Raw genomic sequence first — 23,522 nt, 5'->3', positions numbered from 1 at the left:
GCTCAGTAAATAAGGTGGGGGGACATTTAGAGTGATGGCTTTTGTCTTCTCAAATAACTGTTATGTGTGACGGAGCCCTGCTGTCCTGGGGATGGCTGAACACCTGCTGCCCCTGGGAAGCAGGGAATGAATTCCTTTGCTTTGCTTGTGTTATGTGGCTTCTGCTTCACCTACTGACCTGTCTTTATATCTACACATGAGTTTTCTCACTTTTACCCTTCTGATTCTCTCTCTGATCCCACTGGTGGGGGGGTGAGTGAGTGGCTGAGGGGCTTAGTTGTTGTCTGGGCTTAAACAACAATTCTTTTGCACTTCCCATTCACTATTCCCCCTTTCTCACCTTCTCACACACTAGGTGAGGATTACAAACCAGATGTACTCTGGAGAACAGAATCCCTGTCCTTATCCCTGTTTCTGATGTCCAATTTTTTGGAACAGTGGAGAATAATATGGTTCTCTTCTAGACAATGTGCCTGAATTTCTTTCCCTTAAGATGATATATGGCCAGGCACTCCTGATCTCAGAGTGCAGTCAGAGCCTTAGAATCCTTATGACAGTAACATCAAAGAGTCTGGTCCCTGGACATCTTTATACTCACGCTGTTGCTGGATCAGTGCCCAAATAAAGCACTGTGAATTCCCTTAGGATAACAGAGTTTAGATGTAAAGAAAAATTTTCTGCTCCAATTTCATACCAGTGGACAGTATTACAGTATAGTGCTGTTTTGCCACTATTTTTATCAAGACGTTTCGGGGATGGTTTTTCAGAATTTTTTTTTTCTACTTTAAAGAAAGAGTACGAGGTTGACAATGTCGAAGTTGCAGTGTCCAGTATTTTTAAGTATCAATTCACTCACTTAAATAAAAGGCTTAAAAGCCTTAGTTAAGCTCCTCTTAAAAATCTTCTTTTTGAGAAACAATGAACAGCTCTGAGGCCAAGTATTTTTCTTATTTTCCTATACTGCTAAATTCAACCTAACCCCCACTTTCCCCCAAAAAACCACCAAACAAATAAACCCCAGCCATGCAAATCTCAAGCTCTGCTGGAAATTTTAATATTCCACTTTCCCTTTTCATATTTTTTTCATTAATAAAGACAACAAAGACTTCAAACTCTTTCTAAACATATATTACTAGCAGGTTTTTTGGCAGTACAATCTCAAAAATGAATCTGCAGTAATAAAGACCCCTAAAGAGCAGGGCTAGGGGCATTGAACATTGTACAGAAGAACCTTACATAAAACACGCCTGTGAAATTAAACAGCACTGAAGTGTTGCTATTCTCAGTCTTTCAAAGTCACAAACTAGTAATTCATTACTTTCCTGAGAATGAAACCTAGGCTAAATTCAGAATGCTGTATTTGTAACGCAGGACACAGTTCTTTACAAGAAGACAACAGCCAAACTTTATTTCTAAAGAATCAGCTTTGTGTTTCAAAGTAGGGACAATCTGAACTGTGTCTGCTGTCACAATACCAAATTCCTTCAGTGAAAGTGTAAGGATACATCATACAGAACACAAATTGCTAAATTAAGTGCAAATATAATGCATACCGTGTAATCTCACTTGCGGATTGCTCTTCTTGCTGAACTTCAGAAGTATCTCCATTATTCAGTGACTCACTGAGATTAGCAAGAGATGTTACAACATTAGCTAGTGTTCCTAAAGCACCCTGGCTTGTTTCAGCCTAAAAAGGAAGAACAGTATTAGTAGATCAAAATTACAGTTGATGTATCATACATAAATTTTCCCCATTTTTTAATCTTTTTGCATTTTTTCCCTTATGTACCTTTTCCTTCCTCCTGAATGCCTACAGGAAGAACAACGGCTTTCAAAGATCTTTAAATCCTACTGTAATTATCAATCCTAGTCCCAGAGGAGGTATCATAAGGGAAACTGCCTGTGGCTGACCTTTTGCAGAAACATGCTTGTGTAAAGAAACCATGTTCCTATTAATCAGTTTATTACCTCCCTTTGTAAAGTTCTTTAGACTTCCCACAACCTCTTCTCAAGAGCAACAACTATTTGAGTCTACATAACAATTGCTAAAATAATCCGAGCAAATCAATATGTATGTTCAGAACTGAACTGAAAGAGTAATACCTTGGAGTCAGCAGCTAGGAGGACTGTACCATCATCCCTGATCAAAGGCTGCTGAATGTTCACAAGCATTCCAGGATCAAGAAGACCTGCTGACCTGTTCAAAAGCATAAGGCATCTGATTGTCAACGGTATTGTACGTTAATCAGAAGAATGTGTAACTACCTATGACAGAATAAAACAAGATTTTAAAAATTTAATGAAGCTCATAGTTTATTCATCAGGACTTCAGTCTTTCTGAAAAAGTTTCCAAAAAGTAACTTGAAAGACAGAAAGACTGGAATATCTTTTCCTTTCCTTTGCAAAAGCAATGACAACTTCCCAAATACATATCCTCTCATTTGCTTTGTATTCTGGTTTATTCTGCTTTAAGAAAAGTTGTCTTCTCATACTCTCAGAAGTCACCTAGTAGCTCTCAAGTTATACATGACACTTTGGAGGAAGGCATAACTGTGCATTCCAAGTTAGACGATGGACAGCATTGAAGAAAAAGTCATAAAAGTATATTTTACATTCCAAAATACAGTTAGAAACAACCATGTAATCAAGGTCTGCATAAAATCTCTGCTGCCTTTACTTCTGCTACTTTTTGATCAAACATCCTTTCCCTTTGCTGCATCTAATTTAGGGAGACAGCAGAAAGTCTTTGTAAGAAGTTTATTTATTACTTACATGATGCTCCAAGTCTCCATAATACAATACCAATGCACACAACACAGGTTCAGGCTGCAGCAAGTTACAGTGAATGAACACAGGCTGCAAATTATCATGCATTATGCAAATCTGAATCCTACATAAATAACTGAATGTCGTACTGAAAGACTATAATATTGGTTATAGGTCTGTAAGGGACCTGTAGCACAAGGAAGTCTCAAAGAAGCAAATGTGTCTGTGAGCATTTTTGAACAATATGACTTGCAAATGAGAACACCAAAAAACCATTCTTCAAGAAATTTGCAACCCAATCTTCTTAACTGAAGTGTCATTTGTTCAACAGTATATATATATATATATAAAATTCAACAATTATATATATATGAAAACTGAATAATAGGATCCAATTTTTTAGGTAGTTCTTAACCATTTGTAAACTACAGTTTTAGAAATGTCATGTTTAGCCTAAAGTTCTTTTTTATTCTATTCAGAAAGAGACAAATCTTGCCTCTGTAGTGATGTGCATTTCCACACCCACAGCCTTTGGAGACATCTGAGAGAGCAGGAACCATCTTGGAGCATCTCCCATATAGCAAAAGGAAGCTGCTGTTGTTTTGCTGTTGTTGAAACCAACCTCTTGGGATTGGAACTGACAGTCTTTGCAGTCTCTTTTACTACTGTCTTTAGGAAAAGGAAGCCAAAGTCTGTCAATAGCAGATCTGACTTCAGAGAAGTGCTAACCCAAATGCATCACAGAATTAGCCCAGATGCTTTTTGCTTTAATATTATTTACTTGCCCTGCCTTCGCTCTGACCTGGCTGGACAAGAGCTAGCTCTGAACTGAAAACCACACACTTGCACTTAGACAGACAAACTTCCATGAAAAGCAGAACCTAAACTGGGCTTGGTAATGGAAAAAGATGACATATGAGTTAGACCTCTTCTCTGTCCAATTCTTTAGAGGGGAAACAAAATACATATGTGACTGCGAAGTAATATACACAAATAACCTGGAAGAAGACAAATGCAACTGAGATACTCACCGTGTCCCATCTTTATCTGCCACAAATGTTGGAGTTGCTATAAGAGGGCTTCGCAGATCCTTTCTTATATAGATTTTTTCAGTAGAAGCTGCACAGTTGGTTGGTTTTTCACGTTGCACATCAAAAGGCTTTCTTTCACTTTGAACCGCTACATAAAGACAGAAACATTCAGATTTGAAAGGAAATAACTCAAATGAAAAATACCCAAAAAAAAAGTAAAATTCTCACAGTTACGACGGTGTACCAGCTCAGTGCAAAACTAGAAATTTAATACAAAGAGTGAAGAAACACAGGCTCCAATTTTAGTATACCTGTGAATATCTGTATTTTTAACTAAGAAGGTCACAGACTGATCTTCTACTTGAAGTTTTGTTGAACTGGAGTCAAATCTTGTTATTTTTTTTTGCATTTAGTAAGATGGAGTATTCTACCGGTTGTGTTTTAGATTTAATTATCTGGTTTTTACAACAAAAGCTATACCTAAACGTTAGCCACATTCCTAGTCTAGATGACTCAAAACAATGCAAATCCAGAACAAACCCTGAAAAAGTCAAGACAGGCAAGTTCTGTGAGAGATGCAGGTTAATTCCCTGACAGTCTCTGCGTATCATCCATTCATTCCACCCAATTAGGGAACAGTGTTCCAAAACAAACCCTTTCCTTTATAATATTTCTACTTGATAATTGAAAGAAAATAAGCTCAGTTTCCAAGGTGCTGAACAAGTGTGGGAAATTTTTAATAGAAACAGTAAGAAGCAGTAACTTCGCAATTTTAAAGAAAAAGCGTCTCTTTATAATATTAAAGTACTATTATTAAACATGTTACATAAAGTTATCTGAAATCTAAGTCACTGAACTTTACAAACTCTTCTATAACTTGGCATAACATTTGACTGCATTGATTTTTCAGCTAAAAATGAGGATGTTAAAATGAATAATAAACTACAAGGAAAATATAAAGAATTTTTAAGTCCTGTATTAATTCTCACAACATTATGCCAATGTAAGGCATAATATAAATGGACACAATATTTCTGTGCTCTTTATTATACTAATTTATCATACAGCAGTGATTGCTCTGGAAGATTAACATTATTAACAGAGAAACAAAAATATGCAACCCTCCCCTATAGCCCTTTTGACTGTAACATTAAAATACATGGATACATCTCTATCCTCATAACCAGCAAGTTATTTAGTTCCTGATTTTATTTTTGCTGATATTTTTACCATTAGCAAAATTTAGGAGCTTAAAAGTAGATATATCAATTCTGTTGGCTTGGTAGATACATAAACATTAATCAGAAACCTGACCCAAAACCCAATAAAGTCAGTTGAGTATATATCGTAATCACATTGGGATAAGAAAGAGTTAGTTTTGGGAACTGCAGCAGTTTCTCTTGTACAAATGTCTCCTCCAACATTCAGTACAGCATGTGCAAAGCAGAACAATCACCACAACAGGTCTTGGAGTTCCAGACTGCAAATACAAGTACCTCTTTATTTAAAGCTTAAAGTTCTGCCTCCCTTGAACTTGGTGGTTGGAACTTATCCTGCCTAGATCACATCACAAAACAACCAGGTAAGTTTCATGAAGTGCTGAACTGAAGCGGCAGAGGTGCTATAAACTGAAAACAAAATACACTGACAGAGGTGTTTGGTTGCTAGAGCTGAAAATGTACAAGGCACTGCATACAAACAGGAAAGCATATTTTTTCATATATGACAGTTTATACAATGCCTTATAACACCATGCTCACAAATGACCAAATTAACATAAAATTTGAAAAAGCAGAAAAAAAAAAGAAAAAGGACATTAACTACTTTTTATCACTGGTTGAAAAAGCCACAAAATTAAACCATAAGGAAAGCAGATTTTTGAAGTGGAATATTAGGCCTAGCTTTATGTCAAAGCCCGTTAAAATAATTTGTATTATAAACATACACTGTGTTTGAACATGCATTCTGAGTGAGGCTCCAACTGGGCTCCTCAAAGACTATAGTAGTATGAGACACAGTTCGAAACAAATCATTACTGCACCTCAGACATAAAATGGCGATGAAAGAAAGGTGCTGTAGATGCTTTAGCCGTCAAAAGCTCTGCTTCCTTCAAGCATCATAGACCAAAACTGAGAGAACATACAAAAGGGTGGTAGCCCACAGATTTTTTATTTGGTAGGCAGAGTATCACACTGAGTACTTAACACTCACATTCCATTTTCATGCCCATCTCTAGACATTTCTTAAGCCTACAAAACTGGCAGCGGTTCCGATGGTGTTTATTGATGATACAGTCCTGGTTGCTACGACAACTGTAGGTCAAATTCTTCCTTACACTTCTTTTAAAGAAACCTTTGCATCCTTCACAACTGACAGCACCATAGTGACGACCTAGGAAACATACATATTGTTATCAGATGGAAATTACTTCCATTTTAGCATAGAAATATTTATTTTGAGCAAGTAAATCATTGTAAATCACCCTTTAAATTTCTTTTGTATCTGTACAATCATTTCGGACCATGAAAGCATTATTAAAGTCTTACAGGATGTTTCTTTTTTACCTATTGTCAGAGTTTTTTGCTGAGAGAGTGAAGAGAGGAAGGCTAAGCCTATTTCTGAATGTGTGGTCTATAAAGTTGTAGTTCCTGTTCTGGACAAGTACAGATGCAATTCTACCTGCTGTTAAAGACTATAGGACACATTTAAAGAACATACATTCCAAAAATTCAAGTAATTTCAGAATATAAGTAATTTTACAACAAAATTTGAAATGCAATCTTCATTTAGATTTCCTCTACGTACCAATTCTGGTATTGTTTTAATTACATAAATGCTTAAAAAAATAAAAGGAAATGAGACAAAGAGAAGGGTGTCTTCTCTGTAGCATGAAAGCACAGTACACTTCCTCAACTAATACAGAAATTTTACCTCAGGACTCCTTGTTACTGCATGGATCTGAAACACCGAGGATTCATGTGATCTCTACTTGCCTTTTTCTGTGACAGTAGAAGAACAAAATCTACCAGAAAGCATTAAGCTTGTTAGAGAGCACTAAAAAGTGTTTTCTCGGAGTAGCTAGACTTTTTTAGGTGACAGGTTTATTTCATAGTTGCCCATCACTGTGTGGAACTTGACTAAATGCTTCAAGGAGTGTTCTTCCATTAGCAGGAGCTATTTAATCATTATTTATCATACTTTCCAGTTGAAGGAAAAGAATAATGTTCTTCCAAGCACAATTTAACTATTTTGTGTGTATAAATACAAAGTATGTTATCTTTCTCCATTTAAACACTCAATTGCTTTTGCCATCAGCATGGCTAAAATCAGTTAAAACACACAAAAAATTATCTCTTCATCCCAGCCATCCTTTCTAGCAATTTTCTTCAATATTACTTTCTATGCTTCCTTACCTGATGCTTTATCGCCACAGACTACACAATATTCTACTACCTGGGGCCGCTGAACATCAGTTTTTCCCAGCAAACGTTCCACTGAAGCAGAGTCTGTCACTATCTGAAGCAAAATTCCAGAACAAAAACACATAATTAGACAGACATGAAAGTAAGGAGCTTTGCCTACAGAACAAGATTGGTGTATCAGCTGAGGTGACTAAATTTTAGAATGACATATGTAGCATAAAATGCAATTTAATGGGAGTTTTTACTGTCAATGCTGAGACTGTTGAAATGGTCATATCAAAACAAATTCCAAATAAAACTGGTAGCTTTGTTGAGTACAAATGAGTTTCCTCACTTGTGCAACAGTATTTTTCCCTTCTTGCAATTGCTGTCAAACAGCTGCTATATTGTAGCCAAAGATGGTTGGCTTTCAGATGCTGTTTCCATGTATCCCTCGTCTAGCTGATAGAGGTGTGTGGCTCAAAGGGGATAGCCTGAAGCTGAGATCTATTATAGAAAGAGTTTAGTTTCCAAAGGCCTTTGATTCCAAAACTTCTGTTGCAAACATTCCACTTAACATAGAAAAATTAAAAAAACCCCACCCCTCTACAATGTCAAATATTCTATTAAGCATAGTAAAATAAAATTTAAAAGACCGTTACCACAATTTTTAAAATATTTCTGTACAAATAATTCTTCCTGATGTAAAATATTCTCTATTGTAACAGTAGCAATAGAGACCACGCCTTTTTTTTTTTTTTTTTTTCTTTTCTTTTAAGACTGCTAGGAGGAAATCTCAAATTTCACTGGGGTAGATTATTGTTTATATTGTTGCCTTTGCAAAGTTCCTGTTGGCCTAGATCATGCTCAAAACCCACAAAAAAGTATAGCAGAGGATAGCTTCTGCTCTAAATAGCTGTTATCGCAATGTCTTGATACTGAACGTAAAAGTATGAACTCAAGTAAGTTTGCTCAGCTGAGCTGTATCTCTGTATATCTGTGATTATTGAACAGACTAAGAAATCCTGGCACTTCTCACAAGCACTGTCTTAAGTATTTGCTTATGTCTTTAGAACTTGAATTAGAACAGACAACGAGGGGTGATGAGTGTAATGAGGAATGTGAAAACAGAAGAATTTATGATTGTATAATGAAGTCTACAACTAATACAGTTTTAGTCCATGTCATGAGATCTTTAGAAAACTATTGCAATTGGTCTTAAAGCAAATGCAGACTTAAAAAATCAAGAAACCAAGAATCTCAATTACCACATTTACCTGAATTCTGCCTGGCACAATGTTGTCCGTGGTGGTAAAGATAAGCTGTTTGGCATTAGATGCCTCAGGTGCTGCCAGTATCACCTTTCCGGCACCAGTTCCATCTGGACTGGCTAAAATAAACTGTTGCTTTGGAGACACAGCGGAATCCACTGCTGTCACTATTTGAATTTTCTGACCTGTTTGCTGATCTGTCACAATCTGTAAAACACAATAAAGAAACTCATGATTGGAGTAAACTTTACCTTTTAAAACCTTTCTTTCTGTCGCAGAATTATATCCATGAAAAATTACAAAGAAGTTCTCTCTGATTTTTCTTTATAGATGGCACCAAGGAGATGTTCTCCGGTCATTAACAACATTAACCTACATATTTTATCTATGATGTTACTCCTTAAAATTATCGACAAAAGGTGGAATTAGGCAGCCTTATTGTATCATGTGCTGATTCTCAAGATTCTCTTACAGTGGAAAGTTTCTATTTATGATACAGTTGTCTGATACCATAATCTCTATTTTGCCTGGTAGGGTAACCATATCAACATTCATCAGTATTTCATTAATACTTAACAAGTCCTATCTCATTTGCCACTGCATACATTCTGATACATTAATGGCATCTTCATATTATGTACCAGTAACAACAACCCACTGTGCAGCATTCTCAAAGGCTAACTTCATGTTAAATAGATTATTCTCCCACTGGCTCGTAAGTGAGAGGGAGGAGGCATGCCCTTGGAGATGACCTCAGGTGTTTTGTTGCCAGTGTCTGCCCATTTGCTTTGGCTAGGGCTCAGAAGATTTGTCCATGTAGGCTGGGTTTAATCTCTGTTAATACTCCTCACTAACTACATCATCAATATAACTATTATATACAGCCAGCTAGTCATCACCACATACATGCTGAGGGAGAAAGAGAATTTTAGTTTGCACCAAAAATGAACTGTTCTCACAGAATTTAAGGAAGTATTCCATAGACTTTAGCATGATTTTGTATAACTCTAAGTGGGAGGACAAAAAAAGGAGAAAATGTAATAGCTAAGTAATGGATTTTTACCTGAATGCGTTGTTGTGAAGCTACAGAGGCATCTGTGGAAATTATCTGGATACGCTGGGAAGGGCTGGTCATCACTGGAGATTCAGATAGTGAAGTCTGAACAGTCTGCACCTGTAAATAACACACAGAATTTTAATCTACTGTAAAGGTATTGAACACTTTTAAAAAGACATATATTTATTAAAGATCAGATGGCCCTATAGCATGGTATCTAAATTTATTGGAAATGTTAACAATCATTAAGTGAACTTGGATTTGTTTTCAATGAATTATCAGAATATTGGTTTTTTTGAAAAAAATACATTGTATACAAATAACGTAAAATGTTAAGTATTTCCCCTTTTAATAATATTGAGGTATTTTATTGTGACAGAAATTCGATTTGGCACTATTACTGAATTCTAGTGTTTCTTGTTCTATTCCATATCTTTCTAGAGCCTCAAACTATAATGCAAATCTAGCTCTGAATACCTAGAAAAAGCTTGACAAAGATGCCTTGCATAGCTGTTTTCAGAGCAGAACTGTTAAATGTTGAATTAAACATGCAAGATAACATTGGCTTTCATATTCTGTTTACAGAAAATAGATGTCATTGGCCATGTACTAGGGAAAATGAGGGATGTCTCCAAAAGGAAACAGGAGACCTGGAAAAGGCTGAGCTACTCGTTCACATTTTTTCTCAGTCTTCACCAGAAGGTGCTCCAGCCACATTGTCCAAGTTGCAGAAGGCAAAGGCAAGGATTGGGAGATTGAAGAACCACACACTGTAGGAGAGCAGTTGGAGACTATTTGGGGAACCTGAAGGTGCCATGGGTCCTGATGAGATGCACCTGTGGGTCCTGAGGGAACTGATGAATGAAGTGGCTAAGGTACTACTCATATTTGATAAGTCACGGCAGTCCAGCGAAGTTTCCACCAAGTGGAAAAGCAAATATGTAACCTCCATTTTTAAGAAGGGAAAAAAGGAAGACGTGAGGAACTACAGGTCAGTCACTCTCATCTCCATGTCTGGCAAGATCATGGAGCAAATCCTCCTGCAAACTACACTAAGGCTCGTAGAAAATAAAAAGGTGGTTAGTGACAGCCAGCCTGGCTTCACTAAGGGCAACTTGTGCATAAGAAATTTGGTGGCCTTCTATGATGGGATTATAGTATTGGTGGAAAAAGGAAGAGTGACTGACCTTATCTACCTGAAATTGTGCAAAGCATCTGACACTGTCCCACATGACATTCTTGTCTCTAATGTGGAGAGACACAGATTTAACAGATGGTTCACATGGTGAATAAGGAATCAGCTGGATGGTCACACTTGAAGAGTGACCATTCTGTGATTCTGGGATCTGCAGTAACGTGCCAAAAATCAGGAAGCTCAAAAATCAGGAATCCTCTATTAAACAATCTTGGAATTATTTGTTTATCAAAATCTATACAACTGGACAACAGGGTAGTGTCCATTTGTTTTCAAAGTTTGCTTTGAAAAATCTTTTTTTTAATATACAGAAAAATTCATTTTAGATGTAAAAAAAGAAGAAACAGTTTGGACATCAAGGAGCCTGTACTGAAGTCTCTTTGGGAAAGCAGAGGTGTTAAAATACACAGCACTTAATGAAAACATACCCTTCTACTCCCCTATAGCCTGTACCATAAGCAGTCCGATACAGCATAAAAGTATAACCTAACTTGAACATACCATCTCTATTTATCTTTACTACACAGGTCACAAAAGTTGCATGTTAAATGAGGAAAATGCACAGGAAAGATGTACAAATAGCAGAATCTTCTAATTATTGGATGATTCAAAGCATTCAGCTGCAGAAAACAAAGATACCTAGGCAAGAAAAAAAACAAAACTTACAAAATCAAGACTCTTAGAGGACACATTTAATCAATGATCTTCTTGTCTTCCATGCCAAATTATTAACTAAGCTACATGCTCTTTAGAAGGTCTAAATTAGAACAATAATATCTTTTAAAACTGTTTTACAGTTCTTCACCTTCAATTGTAGACAAGTATCACCAGCAATAATTTCATATGTTGAAGTCTATATAAATTAATAGTGATTTGCCTAAATGACACAGAAGATCAGAACAAAGCTTAAGAAATATAAAAATACATTTAAAAATATATTTATCTACCTTTTTTATCATTAAATTAAAACCAAGTATTTGGCAATTAGATGCATTTTGAAGACAAGCAAAATTAAATTTGGCTTCTCCTGTTTCTTTATTAATATATATATATAATTGCATGGATACCTTATTTTTCCTAATTTTTTGCAGTTTCTACACTTTAGTTGGAATCATATTAAGTTTCCAATAAATAGGTATATATAAAATATAAATATAAAATATTATAGATATTAAAGGTATATATAAAACATAAAATACATATGCACATATAAAATTGGTAGCTTGAAGCTAAGCTTCTCTAGACATTTCATTATTTTTATGTCATTTGAAATAAATAAGGTTTCTTCATGGCCATATAGTCATTTGCATACTAATTTACTGATTCAACCGTCACATATATATACATCTATATGTGTGTTTGTATGAACATATGTATACATATACTACATTTCTGTACTTACTAACTAATTTTTCAACACTTTCTGTAGTTTATTCCCCCCTACACACACTGATTATGAAAGGAATATATGAGCAATAAATTGAAGGAATAATAAACTGGCCACATTGGGAAGGAATTTTTAAAGTCTCTAATCTTCTCTAACAAGTAGAAAAACGTTTCCTACATTTACACCAGTAAAAGCCAAAGTAATTGTACTGCTTGAATACACTGGTCTGTTCTCACTAAGTGTAAATCAGTTTCAGAGATACTAAGTTTTTATTCTCTACTTTTTTTCTATAATATTAATAAAGTAAGGCATAGTTAAGCAAACACAGACCAACTATTTTTAACTGCACCCATGAAACAGCTAAAAAATGTCAATGAAAAAGATGGTATCAGGTTTTATACCTGTATCTCAAATCAATTCAGAAAGACTTATTTTTCTATAGATATTTTTCCTAATTAACTTCTTTAGCTATTAAATTAATAACAGGCTTTTATAAAAAATATATATTAAAAAATATTTCTTTCACAGTGTAAGATATATCTAAAAATGTTTCAATGATTCTCTTTGGAGAATAGAATCTTCTGACCACTGGGGTCTTTTCTAGAATGGTAGATAAAATTCAATTCCCCATAGAAGAGCTCTAGTTTAACTGCTCTAGCAGGAAGGCAGTACAAGATCTTATGTAAGACATACAAAGGCAACTGTCACGGAATAAACTGCAGTTGGCATATCCCTATCCTAAGAAAATCTCAGACTATGTTTTAAGGAACAGCCCAACACCTTTGTTACACCAGTTGCTCTGCCACGTCTGGTAACAGTCTTCAATTCAGAGGCTGCCAAACTCCCTAAGCCAGAGAGGAGCTCCTTACTCCCATATGCACTTTCTGGGAGATACCTGGGCTGATGGTATGTCCAGGTCTTTTACAGTTAACAGTAAATTGAGAAAAGCTGTATTTGAACTAAAAATTGTTTGAGAAGACTTTGCATTAAAACTCCACCTTGAAAGTTCATCCAGAAATGAGAAAATGGTCAAAGGATAGTCATAAAATATTAAATAAAAGTTGTCTTATTTTACACTTTATCAATTTTTAAACCAAAGCAAAACCTTATCCCATCAGAACAACAGCGTTTCTACTCTCCTCTTCCAGCACACTGTGCTTCATCTGGATCTAAATCTGAATTGCTGAACTACTTACTGATGTAACATGTCAGAGACACCTCAAAGAGGATCAAGAAAATACTTTATGTGACCAAGATATCCAGTATTTTGATAGGTTCTTATCAGGACATTGAGGGAACTGAAAGCAACTGAAAATTCTCCAACAATGCACTTGTCATTAACAAGATCCAGGAAGCACGGGGCTCACTAGTCACCTTCTGTGACTCTATAGCCTCTGACAGGGAAAAAAGATGCACTGGGAACAGCTTGTGGCTGTCATGGAGCCAGGATGGACAGCTTTAGCAACTACTAAAAATTCTTCCTGGTCACATCAGAGCTGTTGTTGGAAAGAGGAAACAGTCCTTATTCCTCCCCATGGTGACAGCTCTGTTTAAAAGATTTGCATTAAAATTTAAGGCACTACACAGGGAATGCATCTCCACTTCAAAACTAAATACATTTTTCTTAAACAATATTCAAGTCAAATCTATGACGGTTGTGGGACTGAACCCAAGTCATTGACATATTGCACAGTACTAAACAAATCCTTAAGAAAAGCAACATTACTTATTTTTGCATTAAGGCTAAAATATTTTTCCTGCTTTTCAAAAGCTGTTCAGGATGAGGAGAAATTGCTGAAATTCCCTCCAAATCCCCTAGCTGCTCTCTGTTCTCCAGTCTCATGAAATGTAAGTAAAGGCAACTGCAGACACTACTCACCCCCAGCCTGTTCAGAAATACATAGTTTTGTATTTCTGTCTATTTTGACAGCCCTTTCTGTAAAGAAATTCTTCCAAATGTCCACAGAAATACAGAGTTGCAAAAATTCAACAAACAACACTGATATAAAGCAGAAGCAAGCAACAGCATTGAAACACTTCGAAACAATCACAAGGACAATTTTAAAAAGTCTTAAAAATAAAGTACAAAAATACAAGCACTGGAGCACTCTCAGCAACTTCTGTGATACATTCAGTTTCATTGAAAACAAATCTGATTAAATATTGCTCAAGAAAGTGAAACAACACAGAGCCTACTTGCATGACAGTCTGAATTTGGTGCTTGATATCACAGTTCTCAATAAACACAGGTACTATGTTTGTGGCAGGTATGTGGAAAAAATTATGCAGATACAGCTGTCAATATTTGCATTGGGTTATCCTCTTTGCTACTAGCCTCTTAGCTCATAACTTGAAATTCAGTGCATGATCAATGACCCTCTTCTTCCATTTAATTTTCATCAATGAAAAATATGGTATTCTGAAAACCTCTCATTTTTTAAGGCCAGTGCCAGGTTTGATTCTAAAGAAACAGTAAGTACAATATAGAATTTTAGCACACGTCAAGAAAACTAGTGATGTATTTACTCGTTTTAAAACCTGTATCTGATGGGACAAAATAAATAGCAGACAGCCAGCCATTCATAAAAAAATGATTCAACATTTACATGGTCATAGTGTTAATGAATTCTTAATGAGATAATGCTGCTCACAACTGTTTTTCCATGACCAAAGTTTTCATGGTGTTATGTAGTGGACAGGCATATAATTTAAGGAGGAGCTGAATGCTATAAAGAGAGGAAGCCCTCTATTTACCCACCGGCCAGGAAGAAATCACAGAGCTTCATACACTCTTGAGATGGAGCGATCTCTCCAGTGGCAAGATACAACCATCACACTATGTTACCACGGTGCATTTCCTGCACGAGGAATTACAAATGTCACATATTTTATGTGTTTGAGATGTTATTATAGCACCCAAGTTCTACCAAAATAAGATAAGGTTTGCCAGTATTTCCATTACAGATTTCTATTTCCAAGTATGTTTGGAAGTATTTTTTAAAAATGCAGCTTGCCAAACTGATACTTGGTACAGAAAACTAGAGTGATAAATCTCTTGTTGGTTTTCAGTGTGAAAAAGAACCAAATTTAAAAAAAAAAAAAAAAAATTAGTTCTAAGTATGGAATCTTGAATCCACTTCTGAAAACAAAATCAAACTTGTATTTATATCTTATACAGGGTTTCTTCTTGAACTAAAAATATTTTTTAATATCCTGGTGTAATAGCACAATAGATGAAAAACAGTACAATACTACAATAGACGAAAGAAAACTCTGAACTAGTGTCTGAAAAGTGGTCTTATCTAGAGAAATCTCTCAGCTCACTTGCACTTCATTATATATTAAATCCCTTAATTATGTAATCATATGAAAAATCACAGTATTTGAAGGATATTAAACAAAACAATTTTAATCAGACAAATGATCTAGTTTATTTTTTGACTGAAGTCTGCATGGTGAAGGAGATAAACATGTTATTTTCTGTGGCTGTGAACACTTACAGTTTGTGTTTATTAGTTGATTTAAACATTTTAGCTGTTGAGCATCCAAGCTTCAGTGAATATACATCAAGACATCATCTAATATCACTTTAAGTAGATTTCATGCTCTTTTTTCTTACATGTGTAGGCAGAAAATATAAAACCTGGTTTAAATTAATCACCCTACTGTAAATTGAATACAGTGCATAAGTAAAACAGGTAACTTCAAACACTGTGGTGGATTCAGATTACAACTCAAACGAGAAGCAGAAACCTTTCATGTCCAAAACAGTCAATCTAATGATCACATGATGAGAAATTTCATTGTATTAGTCTTTTTAACAATTCACAATACAGCTAAGTTTCTCTATAGTTCATGCTGAATTTCCTACTTGCACTCCTAATACGGGGGCCACCACAATGAAGCGAACAAAACACATATTGGTGGCACTTTTTTCATATTTGTCCTCAAGCATAAAGCAATACTGCTCTATAAAGATTTTCTGTTCCATTTATGATACTTAATTATGAACAGCAGGAACTCCCTAATAAGTTTTTAATTTCAAAATCTCATATACCAACTGTTGTGATATTATCTGTCACTCACCTCAGCCACCTGCTGAGTCTCCACTACCTGCTGAGCCAGCACCTCCATATTGGTTGCCATGGTGAAACAAGATCATTAGAGAACCTGTTTGGAAAGACGCCAGCAACTTCCATCAGGCACAAAAGTCAGGGATTTTTCTCATTATTAAAGAAAGCTCTGAGATGACTTTTTGGTAACTTACAGTTCTGCTTGATCTATATGGCAAATAAGTCAAGATGCCATGGATGCGAGTGTGCAACTACATACATGCACACACATACGTATATGGGACATGCACACTGGAACCGTGCTGTTCAAACACCTGAGGCACAGAGTTATTCCCTTACTCTATAAAGCCTCTAATATACTATTTCCACTCTATTATTTAGGTTGTAAAGAACAGATGGTAATTTCATAAATGAGACTAATTTTGAGTGTCAACTACCGATGCAGTTTGTGGAATTCATAGATCTCTAAGGCACTTTCCTCAGCTCAAGAATGATAAAACCTTACAGTTAAACAGTTTCTACACCCCGCACTGAACACGGGACAGCAAATGAAGAATGCTGTTTGCATAAACTGCCATGTACATTTATATTCTTAGAGTAATCTTGCACAATAAGGGAAATAAACTGTCACATCTAAAATGTATTTTCAATTATCTATTTTTTTATTATAATGTGATAATATTATCACTTTGAGAAGAAAATACCACAGAATCATTTTATCCTATTCTGAACGACTGCACACTGAACTTTACAATCTTTGGGGTTAAAAAAAAAGACAAAGCAATCAAGGATAAAGAAACAAGAAAAGCACTTCCAATATATTTTTAATTATAATTATTAGGACTGTGGTTTAAGATTTCCAATTAATTAATTTAGTTTTTAATTGTGACTTGCTCATTACAGGGCCAGACTTCAGATTCTGACCCAGGTGTAGGTAATGAAAAGGCATTCCTGAATGCTGGCCCAGTTGATGTTTTATTGAAAACATCTGTTTCTAGCTCCAAAATATTTAATATAAAATTTAAAAATACTGCAAACAATAGCAAAACATGTAACAGAAAAACACATTTCCCTATGGAAACTATTTATGCTAGTTTTTCCTACGGCTTGTCATGTTTTATTCGAGTGTTCAACTTACACATTAAGATTAGGAACCCTTTCCACCAAACCCAGCTTGTGAATGGTTTCTCAGTTGTTCAGTAACTCCTTTTCAGTCTTTTATCTTAAATTGTTTTATATTCAGCAAGAATGATAACCATATGGTTGTAACGTTATTTTCTCAATGCTTTAAGGTGAAAGAAGCCCTGCAGATGAGATATTTTGTTCATAAAAGTACCTTTCTGAGACACAAAGATGTCTTTGCTGCCGCATGGCTCTGATAGATTTGCTGGTGGTGGTGTTATCCACTAGGGCTTTTTATACTTTTGACCCTTCCAAAACAGCCTTAAGTTGAGGCTATTAAGCTGATTCAATTGAAGCCAAGAGACCGTACACAGCCATATCAAGCTTCTTAATGGTGTTGACTCCCAGAACGCAAAATCAGCTTCTCAGCAAAAGCCTTGAGCAGCAGTTTAAGGCAACAACGAAAAAAAAAAAAATCCCCCTAACAAACCAACAAGAAGTGCAACTTAAAATCTGCAAGGAGGCACATGGAGCACCAGAAAATTATTTTCAATGCAGTAGCGTGGCAGCCAGCTCAGTACGTGCTGAGGCACTGCTGTCCAGAACACGGTGTAAACCCATTAATCTCTCCCTAAGCTGCACTGAAACCTCAGAAACCAAGTCATAAACTCCATTTGAGATATTCTACGGGTACAGCCCAAACAGGACGACATGGTAAAAAGCCGAATTCAGAATTACTGATATTTGCTCCTTTAAGGAAACGAAGTTCTTCACACTGTGAGATCGACTCGGCTACACCGGCGGGACAGGCATGGCGCGGGTGTGGCTCTGCTGGCAGCCTCTGGTACGTTGTCCTGGCGGCCAGGACACACCGAGCAGCCCCAGCCCTGGCACGGACACGACGGGCAACGCCAGCCGGCCCCGAACCCCCCGGGCAGGGCGGGGCCAGCCCCCCGACCCCCATTGGCTGCGTGCGCGTCGCCCGCGGCAGTAGGGCCATGTCCAGCTCCCGCCCCGCGCGCCGTCAGCCCCGCCCCCGAATGACCTCATGGCAAGCGCAGCGCTACCCCGCACGGCGCCCATTGGCCGAGCGACCCGCCTGTAATGGCGGCGACGGCACCACCCCCCGATCGCAAGAAGAACCCCCCCGGGGACGCACTGAGCACAAGATGGCGGTGCTGGCCTCCCGCCAGGGCCCAGGCGGGGCTGCTGCCGCCGCCATTAGGCCCCTTCCCCTCCCCTCCGGTATAGCTTTGTGTCAGGCTATGGGAGGCCTGAGCATGGCAATGAGGAAGCAGCCGGTAAGATGGCGGCGGTCTCAGCCCCGTATGCAAAGTACCCACCGCCCCCTCCCCTCCGCCCTCCCGGTGGCAAAGGTAAAAGGGTCGGGTTCAAGCCGCCGCCTCCGCCCGCTCAGACTCCATCTTCTCTCTCTCTGTGTTCGTGTCCCGCGATCATCGCCGCAATCATCGCCCCTGCACCCCCCCCGGACAGCAGACTGCGCTCACCGCGACCGGACCGGCTCCGACATCAGTCGGCCCACACTGCAGCACAGCGGCTCCGCCACAGGACTGCCGATCGACCCAGCACGCCGCAATGGTCCTTTCCTCTCCTCTCTCTCCAGGAGCCGTAGGCTAGCCCAGAGCACGGCTGGCGCTCGCTTACCAGCCAAATACCGGAGCTGTGCAATCCCCTTCCCCTAAACCCACCGTCACCCCTCCCCTCCCCTTGCTGGGGTGTCCCGAGCAGGGCCCGCTGCCGCCTCCCCGTGCCCCCTCCCTCGTCCGGCCCCCACAAAACAAACCCACCCGGGCTGCCTCAATTTTAAAAAATGGTTTTTACCTCAGGAATGGGCGCCAAAGGTGCAGTGGCGGTGACCCGGGCGGGTCGGTACTGTGGCGGTGCCCAGCAGCGGCCCTCCCTCCCCCCGCGGGGGCGGCGAGGGGCTGTGGGGCCCGCGGAGGGGAGGGAGCCGGGGCTATGTTGGGCCGGGGGTGTTTTGTTGTGTGTGCCGTGCCCTGTGACAGGTCAGAGTTCGTGACCCCACCGCCGCCGCCCGCGAGCGCGTCCCCGCTTCCTCTTCCAGCGCCCGCCCTGCCGCGGCCCCTCCATCCCCCGCGGGGCGGGGCCGGTGGCGGGGAGGGGCTACTGGGCTACCTGTACCGCCCGAGCTCCGCACCGCTCGGACCGGGCTGGGTTTCTATGGCTTTGCAGGAGGAGGTCGGCCCTCAGGCCAGCAAGGGGAAGGCACGGCCCCCGCCTTTGCACATCCCGCTCAGAAGACTCCTCGGGGGCCTGCAGCCCGAGGTAATGGGTAGGCAGTGGCTCTTCTGTGCGCCGGTGGTGCTGATATTTCAGGTGTACCCTGGTTTTCGCAGAAGGTGCAGTCAAAGTCAGTCTCGCAGTTGAGGGAGGCTCTCACAAACGCCACCGCCAGATAGTACCGACTTCTTATTTTATTTTCTATAGTCAGTGTTATTAATTAGGGCTCTCACGGTGAAGGTGGTTGTGAGTCTAGTTCTGCTTGTGAATGCTCAGTGGTAGGCGCAAGCCAGGTTTGGGTGTGGCGGAGATGGTTTAAGCACCTTTCAGTGCTTGTCATCTCACAGGCTACAAGATGTTGACCGCCTGTCATAACTGTGTAGCTATTTCTTGACCTACTCCTATCAAAATGTTCTTGGTACTTTAGTAAGTTTTCCTTGAGTCTAGTAATTTTGACAGGAACTAACTTAAGGAGCAGTTAGAAGAATAGTAAAACTGAAAGAGGTGAAGGGATGGTAACTCCTGAAAGGAAGAGATGGCAGCTGAATGCAACAGTCACATAGACAGGAAGTGCTATTGTCTGAGTAGTTACACAGCACTCTGATTTTTTGTTTCTTTGGGGGGATTTTTGTGGGTGGGTGGTTTGTTTTTCTTAGAAGTGGTTATTTGGGGCAAGGATATGAGAAATAAAGAAGTACACCTATGAATTACAGCCTGTCATAGAATGGGACTTAGCAAAGCAGATGATGTACAGATGTCTTTGCAATACATAAATAAAGGAAAACGTCTCAATGTCTTGGGTGTTCAATATTGTAATGTTAAATACATGAGGAATATCCAAATTCTCAAAATATGTATATACCTTTAGAAGCAGGTTTTTTTAACTTCATAAAACATACTATTTAAGGGTGTGACTGAGTAAAAGAATGGAAAATGCTGAAGCCAGATGTGAAATGCTGCTTTCCCCTTAGTGCTTCCTGATGGGCAAGTTGAGGAAAAGTTTAGAGGACAGGGGCTGTCTCCTCATTCTTCCTTGTTCGTGCCATCGAGAGAAGGCCTTGGAGCAGTTTTATTCTGAGCTCTGGTGGAGTGCAGTCCCATTTGATGTGGAGCTCCACTGTGCTCACTGAGACTGGCAACACTAAGTGCAGTGAGGAAAGCTGCATCAAAAAAGCTATGACAAACTTTGCTGCAGTGTTTGTGATGAGTTCAGTGATATGCAGAACTACACTGTATGCCCTGAACTTGTTTAATAAGCAAGATTGTATTAGATGATGTTGAAGTTTCCTAAATTTATATACACTGACTTCTAAAAGAGCATTAGTAAAAAGGGCTTGTATAGGCCATTTTTGGCCTTAGCTATGACTGAAGAGAAATAATAGAAGATGCTGAAGGTGAAAAAGATCAAAAACTGAGATAGTCTACAAGTAAAGGTTAGTAACTAGACTAGCAGCAAAGAAAATAATTATATCTGTCTACCACACTGTTGTGAGCTGACCATGGATTGCAGCCAGATGCTAACCCAGTCACTTGCTGCCCCCTCCATAACAGCACAGGGGCAGAAAAAGCTCATAGGTCAAGGTAAAGACAGATCACTTACCAGTTGCTGTCATGGGCAGAATAGATCTGTCTTGGGAAAAATTAATTTAACTGACTGCCAGTTAAAACAGCCGTGGATAGTGAGAAAGCCAAAAATTAAAACACTAGCTTCCCCAGCCACCCTTTTCTGCTAGTGGTGGTTTCATCCCCCCCCTTGGAGCAGTGCTCGGGGGATCCCAGCCAGCACAGACCACCTCCTGCCTGCCCTTGTGCTCTTCAGTCTTGTGCCCTGCTCACCGAGGGCTCCTCTCCTCAGGGCTCCACCGAGGGCTCCTCTCCTCAGGGCTCCACCGAGGGCTCCTCTCCTCAGGGCTCCACCGAGGGCTCCTCTCCTCAGGGCTCCACCGAGGGCTCCTCTCCTCAGGGCTCCACCGAGGCTCCTCTCCTCAGGGCTCCACCGAGGGCTCTCTCCTCAGGGCTCCACCGAGGGCTCCTCTCCTCAGGGCTCCACCGAGGGCTCTCTCCTCAGGGCTCCACCGAGGCCCTCTCCTCAGGGCTCCACCGAGGGCTCCTCTCCTCAGGGCTCCACCGAGGGCCTCTCCTCAGGGCTCCACCGAGGGCTCCTCTCCTCAGGGCTCCACCGAGGGCCTCCTCAGGGCTCCACCGAGGGCTCCTCTCCTCAGGCCTCCACCGAGGCCCTCCTCAGGCCTCCACCGAGGCCTCTCTCAGGCCTCCACCGAGGGCTCTCTCCTCAGGCCTCCACCGAGGGCTCCTCTCCTCAGGCCTCCACCGAGGGCTCCTCCTCAGGCCTCCACCGAGGGCCCTCTCCTCAGGCCTCCACCGAGGGCTCCTCTCCTCAGGCCTCCACCGAGGGCTCCTCTCCTCAGGGCTCCACCGAGGGCTCCTCTCCTCAGGCCTCCACCGAGGGCTCCTCTCCTCAGGCCTCCACCGAGGGCTCTCTCCTCAGGCCTCCACCGAGGGCTCCTCTCCTCAGGCCTCCACCGAGGGCCTCTCCTCAGGCCTCCACCGAGGGCTCCTCCTCAGGCCTCCACCGAGGGCTCCTCTCCTCAGGCCTCCACCGAGGGCTCTCTCCTCAGGCCTCCACCGAGGGCTCCTCTCCTCAGGCCTCCACCGAGGGCTCCTCTCCTCAGGCCTCCACCGAGGGCTCTCCCTCAGGCCTCCACCGAGGGCTCCTCTCCTCAGGCCTCCACCGAGGGCTCTCTCCTCAGGCCTCCACCGAGGGCTCCTCTCCTCAGGCCTCCACCGAGGGCTCCTCTCCTCAGGCCTCCACCGAGGGCTCCTCTCCTCAGGCCTCCACCGAGGGCTCCTCTCCTCAGGCCTCCACCGAGGGCTCCTCTCCTCAGGCCTCCACCGAGGGCTCCTCTCCTCAGGCCTCCACCGAGGGCTCCTCTCCTCAGGCCTCCACCGAGGGTCCTCAGGGCTCCTCTCCTCATGGAGAGCAGGCTCCACCAAGGGCTTCTCTTCTTCAGGCCACAGTTCCTGACAATAAGGATTAAATTGTTCCCAGCCATAGTGGAGAAGGGATTTTAGTGGTGTCCATTTTCAAACGCACCTGCTGATAACAAGGACCTTTTAGCTTCTCCCTTTTTTTGGGATAGTTGCCTTAGAAGAAAAAATGTGCTGCAAAATTGTCATGCAAGAAGAGGAGGGAAGAGACGCCGTGGAAGTTGTACCCTGCCCAGGAGAACAGACTGAATTCCCCACAGAGCAGAGGTGAGATGTGCATACTTGTGGAGAGGGAAGGAGGTTTTAGGTGTGGAAGCACAGAACCACTGCAAAGCACTTGTGGGTTGTGAGAATACTAATGGCATAGTCAAAGCTTTCTCTCTGGCCATGGTGATGGGAGTAAAAGTACATAATAGACTAAGGGGTAGTCAAAAGTCAGGGCAGGCCAAGTACTACAAAATGAGAATGGGATTTAAGGTTGCTCATGTGTTTTAAATTTTTGGGATATTGTAGGTAACTGGATAATTAGGATTAGTATTGTAGAGCTTTGTTGTTTGGGGTTTTTTTAGTTCTCATTTCAGGTGCTTAAAATTTGCATAGAATTTTCTGGAAACTTTGGATGTAAATTTTAAGAGTGAAACTGATACCTACCATGGAAGAAATCAACAGTTATAAGTGGAATAATTCTGAAATTATGATAATTTCTGTCTCTGGTGCTTAGCTTTGGTCAAATTTATTTAACAGTTGGACTGAAGTTGTGAGGACATTTTCGTTTTTTGCTCTTTATGCTGTATTGAGACCATTCGTATCTGTAAGTTGAAGTAAAATAGGCAGGCTTTACAGGAGATAAATGCAGTGTGGACTGAAACACGTATCATCATCATAACAATTAAGTCTAAATCCTGTTCCCACCAGAAGGGCTCCACTACCATCTTCTGATTTGATGCTCTT

General features: G+C 40.4%; 2 protein-coding genes across 7 annotated transcripts in view; one reads left to right on the top strand and one right to left on the bottom strand.

Moving 5' to 3' along the window:
- NR2C2 (nuclear receptor subfamily 2 group C member 2) overlaps positions 1 to 19,353 on the bottom strand; it is a 35,978-nt gene extending 16,625 nt beyond the window's left edge. The window contains exons 1-11 of one of the 6 annotated variants that reach the window (XM_050312726.1): positions 19,146 to 19,279; positions 16,195 to 16,278; positions 14,867 to 14,966; positions 11,223 to 11,360; positions 9,533 to 9,643; positions 8,476 to 8,676; positions 7,211 to 7,313; positions 6,009 to 6,188; positions 3,798 to 3,945; positions 2,104 to 2,197; positions 1,554 to 1,687 (exon numbers count right to left, since the gene is read on the bottom strand). In XM_050312726.1, coding sequence (XP_050168683.1) covers positions 1,554 to 1,687; positions 2,104 to 2,197; positions 3,798 to 3,945; positions 6,009 to 6,188; positions 7,211 to 7,313; positions 8,476 to 8,676; positions 9,533 to 9,643; positions 11,223 to 11,225 — 974 coding nt within the window. In that variant the 5' untranslated portion in view covers positions 11,226 to 11,360; positions 14,867 to 14,966; positions 16,195 to 16,278; positions 19,146 to 19,279. Of the gene's footprint in view, positions 1 to 1,553; positions 1,688 to 2,103; positions 2,198 to 3,797; positions 3,946 to 6,008; positions 6,189 to 7,210; positions 7,314 to 8,475; positions 8,677 to 9,532; positions 9,644 to 11,222; positions 11,361 to 14,866; positions 14,967 to 16,194; positions 16,279 to 19,145 lie in introns of all 6 variants that reach the window. The other 5 variants (XM_050312727.1, XM_050312729.1, XM_050312724.1 and 2 more) reach the window with 5 other exon arrangements.
- LOC126638942 (basic salivary proline-rich protein 2-like) lies at positions 19,284 to 22,621 on the top strand. The gene is made up of 3 exons (XM_050313274.1): positions 19,284 to 19,610; positions 21,421 to 21,567; positions 21,659 to 22,621. Exons 1-3 carry the CDS (start codon positions 19,284 to 19,286, stop codon positions 22,619 to 22,621), a joined length of 1,437 nt encoding a protein of 478 aa, XP_050169231.1.
- Positions 22,622 to 23,522: the final 901 nt, after the last annotated feature.

This window comes from Myiozetetes cayanensis, unplaced genomic scaffold, assembly GCF_022539395.1.
Source record: "Myiozetetes cayanensis isolate MyiCay16 unplaced genomic scaffold, myiCay2020 scf18, whole genome shotgun sequence".
In the NCBI taxonomy this organism is placed as follows: domain Eukaryota; kingdom Metazoa; phylum Chordata; class Aves; order Passeriformes; family Tyrannidae; genus Myiozetetes; species Myiozetetes cayanensis.
This window is presented reverse-complemented; position numbering and strand designations above follow the sequence as displayed.